Source organism: Podarcis vaucheri (genome assembly GCF_965113315.1).
Source record: "Podarcis vaucheri genome assembly, chromosome: 13".
Lineage (NCBI taxonomy): Eukaryota > Metazoa > Chordata > Lepidosauria > Squamata > Lacertidae > Podarcis > Podarcis vaucheri.
In genome coordinates, this window is record NC_138751.1 from 47591658 (window position 1) to 47605957 (window position 14300).

At 47.2% G+C, this 14300-nt stretch overlaps 2 protein-coding genes and 1 long non-coding RNA gene across 3 annotated transcripts in view; 1 reads left to right on the plus strand and 2 right to left on the minus strand.

Moving 5' to 3' along the window:
* Window positions 1-861, plus strand: part of VAT1 (vesicle amine transport 1) — a 32635-nt gene extending 31774 nt beyond the window's left edge. Inside the window, exon 6 of the mRNA XM_082195024.1 lies at window positions 435-861. Coding sequence (XP_082051150.1) covers window positions 435-539 — 105 coding nt within the window. The 3' untranslated portion in view covers window positions 540-861. The remainder of the gene's footprint in view (window positions 1-434) is intronic.
* On the minus strand, window positions 602-4345 carry LOC309516386. The gene is made up of 2 exons (XR_014212863.1): window positions 2214-4345; window positions 602-2170 (listed from the first exon to the last, which is right to left on the minus strand). It is a non-coding gene; the product is annotated as an uncharacterized lncRNA (long non-coding RNA).
* Window positions 4346-4681: 336 nt separating this feature from the next.
* LOC309516177 (uncharacterized protein) overlaps window positions 4682-14300 on the minus strand; it is a 30134-nt gene continuing 20515 nt past the window's right edge. Inside the window, exons 5-6 of the mRNA XM_082194739.1 lie at window positions 11280-11488; window positions 4682-9446 (exon numbers count right to left, since the gene is read on the minus strand). Coding sequence (XP_082050865.1) covers window positions 9377-9446; window positions 11280-11488 — 279 coding nt within the window. The 3' untranslated portion in view covers window positions 4682-9376. The remainder of the gene's footprint in view (window positions 9447-11279; window positions 11489-14300) is intronic.

Genomic DNA, 14300 nt, shown 5'->3' on the forward strand with positions numbered 1-14300 from the left:
GTCCTTTACCTTTTGATTAGCAGTAATTCTGCCATGGTAAAAAGGAAACGCTCACACATTGAATTGCGAACTGGCTGAGTTTGTTGGCAGTGGATGTTGCAAAAGCTGCAGCTATCTGAATAGCATTCAAGGACTGCACAAATTCATGAAGCGTTTGTCAATCCAAGGCTGAAAATCAGTGGCTGGGTACTTCTGTTTCTCAGAGACTGCCGGGGGAGGGGGGCAATCTCCCTTTGGGTGTTGTATCTGGCTGACCAACAATGCAGATGGATTTTTGACCCTATTCCAAGGGGACCAGTTCCGAGAGATCCCACAATTGTCTTTGCCAGCTAAGAGGATTGATGTGTGTGTATTGTGGGGGGGGGGCAGGACTAGTGCCAGCTGAAAGACCCTTAAGGAAGAAAATGAAGCCCCTCATCCGTCTCCCCCTGCAGGTGGTAGATGCCATGAAGCAGATGCAAGAGAAGAAAAACGTTGGGAAAGTTGTGCTGACTCCCGAAGCACCACCGAAGGACGAAAGCAAAGCAGCAGAGAACTAAAGTGAAAGGCGTGGGTGGATTGTCTGACCTCAGGTCCTCATGTTGTTGTATTTTGGGTTGTGTTATTTTTTGTTATTTTTTTAAAAACCTGTCCCCCTCCCCATGTCTGACCCTTTGATGGAAGTAGGAATGGGCATATAGATCTCTCACTGCTGTTCATGGAATAAGTGGTGTAAGGACCGAAAAGACACATGTATTGTCGTCGGTTGGTGGCCTCTGGAGGCGATGCAAGCTTCTGGGTTTCACAGAACATTTTGCACCATCTCTAAAGCATTGGCTGACCTCCTTTCAAAAGTAAATAAATAGAAAGTAATCACAGAGAGGAATTGCATTGATCCTACATCTCTGCTCTTGTAGCATTAACTCTCCATTAAAGGAATAACAAGGCCCAATGTGAACTTGCAGGTGCCTGAGTCAAGTACACACCCACTGAAATTTCCTCTTGATTTCTGGGTCCTTCTTTTACCTTTATTTGTAACCTACCCACAACTCCACAAAATCCATGCCAAATTCACCTCCGGAGCCCTCTTCTCTTCCCGCCCAATGCCTCCCCTGCCTCTGGTGACTAATAACATTAGCGCACGTAAAACTCACATTATTATTACAGCAGCCATCGAAAGTCTCCATGGAAACGGAGCTTCAAACCTGCCGCTTCCGATGGGCAAATTTAATAAGCAGGACGCATCCAACTTTTTCAGCTCTGCTGTGACACGAAGAATGAAGGAGAGGCAGAGAATTGTTCCTTTGCGTTATCTTGATGCAGACATGCCCTTGATCCTGTCACCTCCTCCAGTACGCAAATGTCCATTTGCTACGCTGGCAACCTTAGCATATCTAAACCATTTTTTAAATTAAAAAAAACCTGCCCTGGCAATTGCAATGGTTATGTGAAGGAGGCAACAGAAAGCACCTAGGTTTCTTTTGAGAGACACCTTGGGTTTTTTTCCCACTTTAATTGGGTTGTGTAGACACATACACAACGGTGCCAAACAGCTGACTAGTCAGCAATCAGCTGACTTGTCGGCAATCTCAAAAACCATGCTATCGCTTGCAGAATCAGCTGTCCTGGTCATGTAAATGGCACATGATTTGGTGGTTGGATGTTTGAATGGGGAAAACAATCTATACGCAATCTGGCTGGAGGAAGGGACACTGAAACCCTTCCCTGCTGCAACTCTTGGTTGTTGTTTTTTCTTTGAGAGCAAGAGCACCTTCAGGTGCGCGGCACAGGCCGGTTGCCTTCCAGAACACAGCTAGCAGAATTACACGCCGGCTAAATGTTCCCTTTGCGTTTACATTTCCTGTCAGGCTGTGGGAGAACAGGCAGCGAAATTTAGCAGTTGTCTGCAACGAGCAGAGAGTTTCTGCTTCCGGTCCTGTCACTTTTGGTTAGTGGTCTGTGTGGAAAATGAGTCGCTGTGCTGCCTTAAGCTGTGTTGTGCCACTTCTGCGGGCTCTAATCTCTTCTTTGAGCCTTCTTCCCCCCCTCTCTTCCATTTCAGCAAACCTCTCGGCCTTTTTAAGTCCTCGAGCCACAAAGCATCACTCTGTAGCTTGACACATGGAGTAGATACGGCCCTTAAAAATTGCGCCAGTTTTGAGTTTCCCCTCCAAGCACTGCTGCATTCTGCCTTGGGTTAAGCTCTGGTCCACCTTCCAGGAAGCTGCCCAAACCAAAGGGATCCAACTCACTTCCCCAGTCCCCTTCCTTGATGTTCATACCTGGCGAAGGCAGCAAACCTCCGAGGGTAGCGTTCTGCCTCTGCCTGGCGTAAAGAAACGACAAAAAGCACAGGGAATCGCAGCAGTAAAACCTGGGCATTTTCCCCTGGTTCCCTTTCCCCCTCTTCCCAGCCCCGTATTGAGAATGGAAGGCAACCGTGAGCTGTGTTTTGGCTCACGGTGAACCCTTGGTGCCAGGAATTGGTGCCAGGAATTGCCTGCAGGAATGTTTCCACCTTGCCTTATGGTAAGAAGGGACAGACAACCTGAGGCCCGCTAGAGCTCCCATCAGTCACAGCCAGCATGGCCAGTCGCCCAGCAACATACAGAGGGATGCAAGTTCTCCATCCCTGCCTTTTAGGCCCTGTTGCGGGAGTCACAGAGACTTCACACCTTATAATAATAATAATTTATTATTTATACTCCACCCATCTGGCTGAGTTTCCCCAGCCACTCTGGGCGGCTCCCAATCAAGTGTTAAAAACAATACAGCATCATAAATTAAAAACTTCCCTAAACAGGGCTGCCTTCAGATATCTTTTAAAAATAAGATAGCTGCTTATTTCCTTGACATCTGATGGGAGGGCGTTCCACAGGGAGGGTGTCACCACCGAGAAGGCCTTCTGTCTGGTTCCCTGTAATCTCACTTCTCGCAATGAGGGAACCGCCAGAAGGCCCTCAGAGCTGGATCTCAGTGTCCGGGCTGAACGATGGGGGTGGAGACGCTCCTTCAGGTATACAGGACCGAGGCCGTTTAGGGCTTTAAAGGTCAGCACCAACACTTTGAATCTCACACCTTCAGTGTGTGAGAGTGCCCAAAAAAGAGCCTTTCCCAGTTCATCCAAGCATTTGGCTGCTGAAGCAGTTGCTGATGCCGATGTTTTTCAAGGCGTTCCCTTTAGCTACCCACACACGCAACAAACAGGTCCATTAGCAATTTCTGCGAGTGAGCTAGGCAAGGAGGTTTCTTACGCCATTAGCATGGAAAATAACTTGATCTTAACAACCGAAAGTCAGAAGGATTATTCTAACCAAAAATTGCAAAGAGCCAATTCTGGGAACTATTTTCTTTTTCCTTGCTGCGCCTCTTTTCTTTTTGTCCCAGGATATATTAACCCTCCATGTAAAGTGCTGGAATATTTTTTTTTGGGGGGGGCTGTCCCATCTTCTCAAGCAACTTGGATTTAAGGCCATTTAGCATGGGTCAAGCATTCTTTGTCCTAACATGCCACGCTTAGCGAAGGGTATTGCAAATGTCAGATTAATGCTTACAGGGCCCTAGGGTTGGGATTGGCCAAAAGTGGAGCACATGAACTGCAGGCAGGTGGTCGCAAGTTCAGTCCTTGCTGGCCGTTGTTGAAAGATGTTGGGAAAGACTGATGGCACGAAAGACTCCCAGCTGTGAAATCCTGGCCACTGGCGCTCCATATTCTGACTTGGCACAAGCCAGATTAGTGTATGTTCATAAAGCGAGGCCGGCTGGCTAGCTACGGTCTCGCAGATCAGTCAAATCCAACCCAGGCCAAGATGGGCTGTTAGTGGAGAGCAGCTATACTGAAGAACAAACATTGCCTGCCGACTTGCTGAGGCTGCGAACCTCCCAACATAGTCCTTTCTTCTCCTCTAAGTCCAGGTCACTTGTGTGTTCACCCAGTAGTAAGCCCCACCGAGTTCAATGGGACTTACTCCAAGGTAAGTTTGCATAGGATTGCAACATTTGCCGGCGGGACTCCCAACTCTGCCGTGTGCTAAGTGAAAAAAAGATAACACATGGAGCTTCCATCTCCCACAGAGAGAGGGGAAATGGTGCAAAAATTCACTATTCTGTGTTTTTAAAAATATATATATAGCCTCCTTTCTGTCTTGCCTTCCTCCTTGCTGCTGCCTGGTGCCTTATTCCGGATGGCATTCCAAAACTCTTGTAACCTCATCCTGTTTAATACTGCTAGGGACCAGCCCTGCCTTGGTAAGAACTTCTATGCTGAATTGTTACTCCACCTCACCCTGTCGCCAGTGCCTTGTTCAGACATTGAGTAAGGTCTATCTAACCCCAGAAGCCTTTGCCAAAATCTGAGTTGTTTAGAAGATTGTATTTTACACAAGCAGCGATGAGGCTGGCACATTTCAGTGTGCCTCTGCGCAAGCGCATGAACCCGTGGCGCTCTCTGAGAACTTGAACTGAGATCTCCCGAGATTCCAAATGCTGGGAGCCATGGAACATTTTCAGAGATGTGCTGAGAAGGTCTTTCTGCTGTGCAATCTTACACACACCTCTTCAAAAGGAAGACCTATTATGCTCAATTAGACTTTCTCCCAGGTAAAATATATGTAAGGTTGCAGCCTTAAATCTTCCAGAGCACCACTTCTGAATATTAATGTGCTCTAGGAAGCTACAAGGAGCATGGATTTGGCTCAGTAGCTTTTTAAAAAATGGTTATCCCACTGCTCTTGGGAAGAGAGAGGTGAAAAGGCATTCGTCCCATGTGCAAAAACACTTACAAAAACCAGAAAACATGAACCTGTAGCAACAGCAAGTGATGATCCTATTCCCTTCCTGTTTGTGTGTGTTTTTTTGCAGCTCCCCCCACACCTGACAGTTCTGAAACACTCCTCCTGAACAGTAAAATATCTCCCCCTTTGTGCTAGACTTTTAACACAGACTTGTCTTAGTGCTCAGTACCTAAAGTTTTTTCAAAAAAAATACAGGAGACATCCAATCTTAAAGCACTATAACTTTGCTCTTTGTTGCCTTGCTGATTAACACTGTAATCTTGAATTTTATAGTAACGCCCCCTTATTTTGTGACTTAATTGTGTGAGAGTATGAGTGTTGAGTGTGTGTTTAAGACAACTGTTTTTTGATTGTTTTTTTTAACGGGCCACAGGTATTAAAGGCCCTTGGCCCTCTTTAAAAAAAATAATTTGTTAAAACTGCATGTACTTAACTTCAAGGACCAAAGTGGGGGTGGGGGGAAAGATAAGCTGTCACCTGAGTTTTCTTGACTCCAAAGGGCAAAACTCGTCACAATAAGAACGCTCTTGTTTTCTGTATGGATTTTTGCTGCACTGTTTCAAGATAAGATGAAATGGCGTTTTGAGCTAAAGCGAGGCAGGTGAAGGCTGCTGTTTAGGATATGGTGGGCTATAATGGAGGGCCAAAGTCTGAACAATTCAATTGCAAGTGTGCCTTCTTACCCCTTCTCCCCTCCAGCTCAATGGACTTTAAGCACAACACCACACCCAAGCTATTACTGAAAGCAATGAGGCGATCTCAGTTTCACTGCCTTCCTAAGCTACTGGCCCCCATGTGAGCTACAGTTAGACGCATTTTGGCGTGGCATGGGCAGCGCCAGTTCCCACCATGTAAGGAACCATTCACACAACATACTGGTAGATGTGAGAGGCAAAGTTGCCTTAGAGTGATTTAAAAATAAAACAAAACCATCATGTGCCAAAGCTAGCACCTGCGTTGGTGCCTGAGGTAAAACTCAACTGAGCACGGATTTTATCCAGAAAATCCTAACAACAGTGGGCCTCCTTGCAAAATATCAAAATCACAGTTGCCTAATCCACATTTTTACGACGTTCCTATTCATAGTGTCGCCTGTAACTCTTTTGGTGGTGGAGGGAGTTGGGGGTGGGTTAAAAGCACTCGGTTTTTCAACTCTGCGAGAAAAGAACATTGATCCTCAGGCAGATTGGCAGGACACACCAGACTTGGCGTAAACGCCCTTCAGAATTTGAAGAGTTGCATCTGTGCCGCTCTTCCCCCCAAAATGTTCTCCCAAGTTTTGGATTGGGTTGAGCTTGGCTCGCGAGAACGTTAACAAGGAACACTGCGTGAGAGATGGTGGAAGGGAAAACGAGAGTCGAGGTGGTCGAGGGAGGGGAGGAAGATGCAAGGAAGGCCCTGTCTGTGTCAATACATTTTATTTGCATGTTTGTGTTTTTGTGTGGTGTCGTCTTGAGTGACAAGTGAGGAGCCTCCAGGCGTTATGGTCGTCGGCAGGTGTGCCTGATGCAGCTAAAATCACCTGTGGAGCCACCACTAATGTTGCCAGATACCCTTAAGGCCCGGGGCGCCTCTGCTGAGCGAAGGGCAGTTAGCAGCCAGGGCACATGGCCACAGTCCCTATCACTGCAGGCTGTGGCACAATGTCCCATTTGTTCCTCTTTTGATGGTTCGTGATGAGCAGCTTGTGTGTTTCCTTATGGTTCAAGGCGCTTCTTTAAAAGTCTCGTATGGTGTTTCGAAAGAAGCTCGCTCTTTTCTGCTTGCGCACGTGTGTGTGTGTGTGTGTGTGTGTGCGTCGACCACGCAAATGTGCCAATGCTGTTTACACAGATTTCAGACATGAAATGCTAGTCTGCCTAATGTTACCATATGCCTTATGTGTTTTCTGGGTGTTTATTAAAAGCATAACGAAAAAGAAAGACAAGTGTTGCCTTGTGATCTTCAGCTCTTCCATTCATTCAAAAGCAGCTTGGTGGTTATTCACTCTGAGCTTTGCAGCCAAGAATGAGAATCCTTTATTTGCGTTTTCTGGGAAGTTTCAGAAAGTTTCCAGATCCACAGCTGGCAGGGAGAGGTGCAGGAGTACGTGCACCGATATTCACATGGCTGTAACTTACCACATCTGCCAACTGGGGGGGGGGAAAGAATAATATAATGGTACTCTACATGTGAAGAAAGACTTGGCACATTTTGGGTTCAGAAAAAAAGACAATCCAAAGGAAGAGTTATAAAACTCTGGGCAGGCAGGAGAAAAATAAAACTTCTCTTTATTATAACTTCACAATTACTAGGTGCTGTGTCCTTGCATCCAAAACATCAGGCTTCCTCAAAATCGGCCCTCCAGATGTTTCTGGCCTACAACTCCCATGATCCCTAGCTAGCAAGACCAGTGGTCAGGGATGATGGGAATTGTAGTCTCAAAACATCTGGAGGGCAGAGTTTGAGGAAGCCTGGAATAGATTCTGGAGTTCCACTTTCGTCTTGCAACTTTCTAAGGCAGAAAACTTCGTTCATATGGCCCACAACATGTCTGTGTTACATATATTGGTTTTTAGTTGTAATCTTACTGCTTTTTATTCTTCGCATATTGTATTACAATTTGAATTCTATGGAATGCAATTGTAATGCGATAACACATAAAACCGGAAATGCAATCAAATTCATACAGCACCCAGCACAGTGTGTTACGATTGCTATAACAGGTAGACCGGTTGTCTGCCATCAGCTATTTTTCGAATGGTACATGGAAAAACATTTGGGAAGCGCTGTTCTAAGGTATATATTTGGTCTATCGGTGCAACACAGGGTCCATTACAGTTACAGCCGCATTTAAAGATAAGCAAACCTTGCAATGTACAGCAGACTGGGCAACCTGGCCATCATGGAGAAGGAAGCAAGACTGGAGAATTAATACAGCTTTATTTGCAAGTTTCTCAAAACACTCAAGCTACAAGGCACAAGTGGAGACACAGGACAAGAGCTTTTATTTACAGTAGAACCGCAACTTGCCAGGTGTGTCAAACTGAATGCATACCAGTAAGTGGCAGGTCTACTGTAAGTGCTTGCTTTTTAACCCTTCCCTCCCTGAGGACAATTCTCCCTGCAAGTCTAGGAGCGAGATCACAACACCGAGATCTGAAGGCCTGGGAGAGCCTCTCCACGTTCCTTTGTCCTCTTCTCCCAGTAATAGTGTAGCTTTAGGCCTGGCACCGAATCACATGCACAAATAACTTACTGCTTTCAATGCTTGCAAGGGGACCCGAGCAAGGGAGGCCTTCATCCCACTTCCTTGCCCCGTTCCCTTTTGTGTGAGAATTGCTGTTACATAAACGCCTGCCTGGTGGGCTCTGATGCAGGAGAAGGAAAAAGCCAGTGGGGAGCGGGATCTCTCCTTTCTTCCCCAAGGGGAAGGAGGGATTCTGGCTCTTTCCACCCCCAGCCTGACCTTCCTGCAGATCAGAGAGCCTCTGCAAAGATTGGGAATGGCTGGGCAGCCCTGTCACCTTACAACCAGTTGCTGCCTTTGCGAATAGGAGCAGATCCACCCACCCCAACAGAGCATGTGTTTGCAATTCTGACATTTCCGCATGGTAAGCACTTACATCAGCCTCTAGTCTCTAGAAGCTTGGAGGGCAGGGCCTGGAAACTTGTTGGGACATCTATGCCACTTAAATCCAGTTCTGAACTACTTGCCCTGCTCCTGAACCACGGCTGCTGAGCCCGTATACAAATCTATTTCTTACTTCCAAGTAAGAGACTCTGCTTGCATGTTTTGTGGCAGGAGCCAAGACAGGGAGCTCCCTCAGACTCTGTGGCCTGACCTATTAGTAATGTGATGACATCTTATACTGCTTGGTTGAGTACACCACCAAAGCAAGTGCAGCAGTCCTCTCATGTGACTCGTACCCCTTCAGAAGGCATGTGAACAGCCCTCATGTCAAAGAGCTTCTCTGTCACAGTCCGGTTCACGGGCGATCGAAGGCCCAGCTGGGGACGTCGGGACCGGGGGCAAGATGGCGGGGTGGGAGCAGGAACGGGAGTCCAGGAGTCAGGAAGCCAAGAGTCCAAGTGTCAGAGAGCAAGGAGTCAGGAAGTCAGGGGTCCGAGGATCAAGAAGCAAGGAGTCACGAAGCCAAACGCAGCAAGGCAGGAAACGTGTTGCTGTGGTAAAGAGCCAAAGGGAAAGGTGACCTTATATCCCTTCCGGCTCTAGCCACCAGGTGCAGTGAGTTACCAAGTGGCCTCACCTGTGCGGCCTTGCCTCTCCAGAGCAACCTTAAGAAGGCCCCAGTCCTGTGAAGCCCTACTGGTCACAGGGCCCGGCTCCTGCATGCACTCCTGACATTCTCTTGCAACAGAAGAACAACGAAACGGCAAGTCCTCGTGTCAAGATCCCTTTGCGTGGAAAGGCCTTCAGGTGCTCTGAATGTAGCAAGAAGCCCGGAAGACCAAAGGGAGAAGTGCTGGGAGGCGTTAATGGTGGAAAGATCCTGATTAAGGATTGAGTGTGTCTTTTGGCAAATTCCTCAAGATGCCAAGCATGGGCTTTGGAAGATGGGGAAGCTGCTGAGCTCCCAAGGTGCTTGGAGGAGGGTTGGTCTTCATTCGATGTTCAGCTCTTTCAGCTTTAGACTCAGCTGCTGGAGGTACTGGCTGTCTGGGTAGCCGTTTCTGCAAGCAAAGAAGCAAACCAGGTGTGGGCTGTGGGATGGAGCCATTCAGTGCAACCCTTTTCCTGGAACCGTGGCATATATATTCTACCGCTCCAACTGGGTTATCCTGTGAAGGATCTCATGGAAGACACTAAACAGGGGATGGAATGGTTTAACCACAGGGGCCCCATGCAAAGCTGAAATCCTCAGCTGAAATTCCTAGAAAACAGGGAGATGACAAGCGAACATTGCCCAGTGTCTCTCTACCATGAAATGAAGGGCTTAGCAGCTGGAGAAAAGTGGCTGAGCTCTGCACAAGGCGCAGCAGGGGATCACAGTGCCGCAGTCTAAAGATTTACAATACCTGCCCCACGAGATGGAAAATTTGGAAACAGACGGCACTTAGAAACACTAAGAATATTGTGTGCTTGCTTCATGCTAAGGAATAAAATGAAATTGCGCACAAGAGGCCCGATCCCTTTTCCCTGGCCTGTATTGCATTATGTAAATTAAGGAACTCTGCATAATTCATGCTAGGGGAAGGAAAAGAGACAACCCGAAGCTCCCCATCCCTCAACGGGGTGGGGTGGGGGAATTGTTCTGCAACTTCCCTGGCTTTGGGGATTTTAGCAGGAACTGCCTATATGCTGCCAAGCATATCTTTGCACCTGCCATAACGTCTAGAAGCCTTTTCCCACTACAAAGGCCGATCTTTGCATTCCTTTCACATTGACATTCGGCTCTGTTGTGCCTCCATCATCTTCTGAACAGCGGCTGCTGGAAACACCAGCCAGGGAGAGAGGTTCTTCCACTGGCCATCCTTGGTTTAAGGCTTTCTATGATCATCCTATCCCCTCAACACCCTTCCTCCTCGGACGCACCCGCCTCTGTCTCCTTTCCTGTCCTGGCAATCCCATTCTTCAAATTGCAGAGTTCCTTTGTCGTCCCTTTCCTGTCGACCTCACAAGGCCACCCGTGAGGCCTTGTGGGAGGTTGCTGAACATCACTACCCTGGCCACCCATAGAACACCTACCGTATTTTTTGCTCCATAAGACGCACTTTTTTCTTCCTAAAAAGTAAGGGGAATTGCCTGTGTGTCTTATGGAGCGAACGCGTTGTCCCTGGAGCTGAATTGCCCAGGGGCTAAAAGCAGATCATCCTTTTTTCTTCTTTTTTTTTGAAAGAGGGAAGTGGGTGTTGAAACAAAGCCGCTGATTGTTTGTCGATCGGGGAGAGAAATAAGGGACGCTAGCAATAAAGGAGGCTGCCTGGGAGGGGGGAGGTAAAGACAGAGAACTTGCAAGGAGAAGAGACAGGGAGACTAAAGCATTGAGGAGAGAAATTAGAAGAAAAGGAGGAGCAAAAAACTGCTCCAGCTAAGGAAAAAACACTAAGGCAAACAAAAGGGAAGGGACTGTTGAAAGGAAGCAGTTGATCAGTAAGCGATTGGGGAGAGAGATAAGGGAGGCTAGCAATAAAGGAGGCTGTCTGGGAAGGGGGAGGTAAAAGCCCATAGATCCTCAGGATTTTTGCACTGGGTCACCCCAAATTCACCATCAGATCACATAGCATGTCCATGGCTACAGCCTGCACCAAAAAAATCACGCACCCACTGTTTTTCATGGCGCAAAAACGTGCTTACAAAGCACAGATTCACATGGATTCTCAAGATTTTTGCATTTGGCTACCCCAAACTCACGGTCAAATCACGTGTCTGTGGCCACAGCATGAACCACAAAAATCATACATCCACTGTTTAATTCAGAATATAATTTTTTTTCCGTTTTCCTCCTCTGAAAACTAGGTGTGTCTTATGGTCAGGTGCGTCTTACGGAGCAAAGAATACGGTACCTGGCCTTGCCGCCCTCCATGGAGGTCTTGTGGGGGATGGGTCCCCAAGTCACCCTCTCCTCCAAACCGCAGGATCTGATACGGAACGTCAGACCGCGCTCAAAGGCTTTGTGCAGGAGCACCATCAACCGCCGGCCCTCTGCGTTGTCTGGGAGAAAGGCCTCGAAGTGGCCCCCTCGGTACAGATGTCCTGGGAAAGGGTCTCCAGCCTTTGGGAAGAAGAGGGTTTTTTTAAAAAAAAAAACATGAACAGAAAGATGACGATGTCACCTGCAAGTCCCTTGTCTCTGTCTCTTCTCTCTGTGTGTAGTGGAAAGGAACTCCCCAAAAGCTGAGCTTAATCCCAGGGCATTCCTATTAAGGGGCTGGAATGCGATTGCTCTGCCTTATCTCTGCAAATACAGTGGTACCTCGGGTTAAGTACTTAATTCGTTCCGGAGGCCCCTTCTTCACCTGAAACTGTTCTTAACCTGAAGCACCACTTTAGCTAATGGGGCCTCCTGCTGCCGCTGCACGATTTCTGTTCTCATCCTGAAGCAAAGTTCTTAACCCGAGGTACTATTTCTGGGTTAGCGGAGTGTGTAACCTGAAGCGTATGTAACCCAAGGTACCACTGTATTCGGTTTTCAAAGAAGAGATAATTTTGAACTGGTGCAGGATGGAGCATGGTAAGAATAGAAAGAGGACGGAGGAAAGACCAGTGTTTCACAACCCTTTTCCAACCGTGGACCCCTTCCAACCTTTCTTCCTTCCTCTGCTCCTCCCATGGGCATAGTCTAGAGGGAGCAGTTGCCTCCCAAATAAGCAAAAACCATTACAAATCAATATAAAACTGATCTCCCCCCCAAAAAAAAGCCTGCCCCCAACAAAAATCCTAAAAGGTGTGAAGTGAACATAGGCAAGGAGTAATGGGACACGGGTGGCGCTGTGGGTTAAACCACTGAGCCTTACAGGCTTCCTGATCAGAAGGTCGGCTGTTCAAATCCCCGTGACGGGGTGAGCTCCCGTTGCTCAGTCCCTGCTCCTGCCCACCTAGCAGTTCGAAAGCACGTCAAAGTGCAAGTAGATAAATAGGCACTGCTCTGGAGGGAAGGTAAACAGTGTTTCCGTACGCTGCTCTGGTTCGCCAGAAGCGGCTTAGTCATGCTGGCCACATGACCTGGAAGCTGTACGCCGGCTCCCTCGGCCAGTAAAGCGAGATGAGTGCCGCAACCCCAGAGTCGTCCGTGACCGGACCTAATGGTCAGGGGTCCCTTTACCTTTAATGTCTGCCTCCATCCACCCTCTGCAATATCATCAAACGCAGAATGCAGGTGCTGAACTTTCCAACACTCCTTCCTCATAGCTAGCAAAACAAATTTATGTGAAAACAAGCTACCGTTCAATTTACTGATGCTATGGAATCTTGCTATGCCCGGCTCCAACATCTAAATTTCATCTAGGGCAGCATCTATAAAGTCTTCCGTACAAAAGAAGCATTGCTATTGTTGTATCGCCACCACCTTGAAGTTGCTGGCAAAGGACCTGGAACCATGCTGTTCATTCAGAGCAGAGGATCAGACTGTGGGCGATTCAGCCAGCAATTAGAATTACCGGCAGGGAATTCTAACTCAAGAAGAAGGTAGCCATGTGTAGATTCTATGAGACACACAGAACAGGGCGTCAAAATATGGCTCTTTGCAGAGGGCTGGGAAGAAACAGGTTCAAATCTCTACTTAGTCATGAATTTCCACTCTATTATTATTGAGCCTAACCGACCTCACAAATGGGAAAGCCTTGAACTTCTTTAAGGGAAGCTGGGATATAAACTTTAACACTTTTATTTTTTAAAAGGCATTCTGGAGCTTGCTGTAATCAAGGACCGACTTGGGTAATCTTTCATAATATGGCACCCTGTGTGAGGCAAAAATTTGGTGGCCCCAAATGGATCTTCTCACTTATGGATCTTCTCAATTTTGCACCCTCTCAGCTCAGTGCCCCGTGCACAGGAACCGCCCTAAAACTGATATATATATATATATATATTAGGTGCAAGATGAACTGAACGGCTGATGCACAAAACAACCAGTCACTGTACATATTTACAATACCTCATTCTCTAAAATCACTTCCGAGACTATGCATACAATCTATTTCAAGCTGAAAGATTTCTGATTGGCCCACACCCAGTTGTGAAACCTTGAAAAGACTACATTAATGAGCAACAGAAACCAAGGCTGTTGTATCTTGGAGACCGTGTATATTGACTGGGCGGTATAAGCGATTTTGCCAACATGCGCGGATTCTCTGATGAGTCATAGGGATTATGCATATTATCTAAAGAATATACAAAACCCTGTCCTGATAAAACACATTCCTTAAGGCCAGCTGGAGATTTTTGCACACTGACTGGAGAATGTGCACAATTGTTGGTTGTTATGCACATGTGCTGTTCAACTGACATTATTCCTAATGGCTATTCAATTCACATTATCTCATATATAATCTGTTAACACAACACAAATGAAAGGTTAAATACTGAGTCTAAAAGCTAAAGGACCCCTGGATGGTTAAGTCCAGTCAAAGGAGATTATGGGGTTGCGGCACCCATCTCACTTTTCTGGCATTTGTCCACCGACAGCTTTCCAGGTCATGTGGCCAGCATGACTAAACCACTTCTGGCACAACGGGACACCGTGACAGAAACCAGAGCGCCGGAAATGCCGTTTACCTTCCTGCCACAGTGGTACCTATATATCTACTTGTACTGGTATGCTTTTGAACTGCTAGGTTAACAGGAACTGGGACCGAGCAACGGGAGCTCATCCTGTCGTGTGGATTCGAACCGCCGACCTTCCAATCAGCAAGCCCAAGCGGCTCAGTGGTTTAGACCACAGCGCCACCCACTCCCCAATTCAATTCACATTGTCCCACATATAATCTGTTAAGGCAACACAAACGGAAGGTTAAATACAGAGTCTGCAAGATGTTAAGTAGGTAAGCTGGGTGCCAGTTTAGGGTGAGACCCCCTGACTTTCCCTC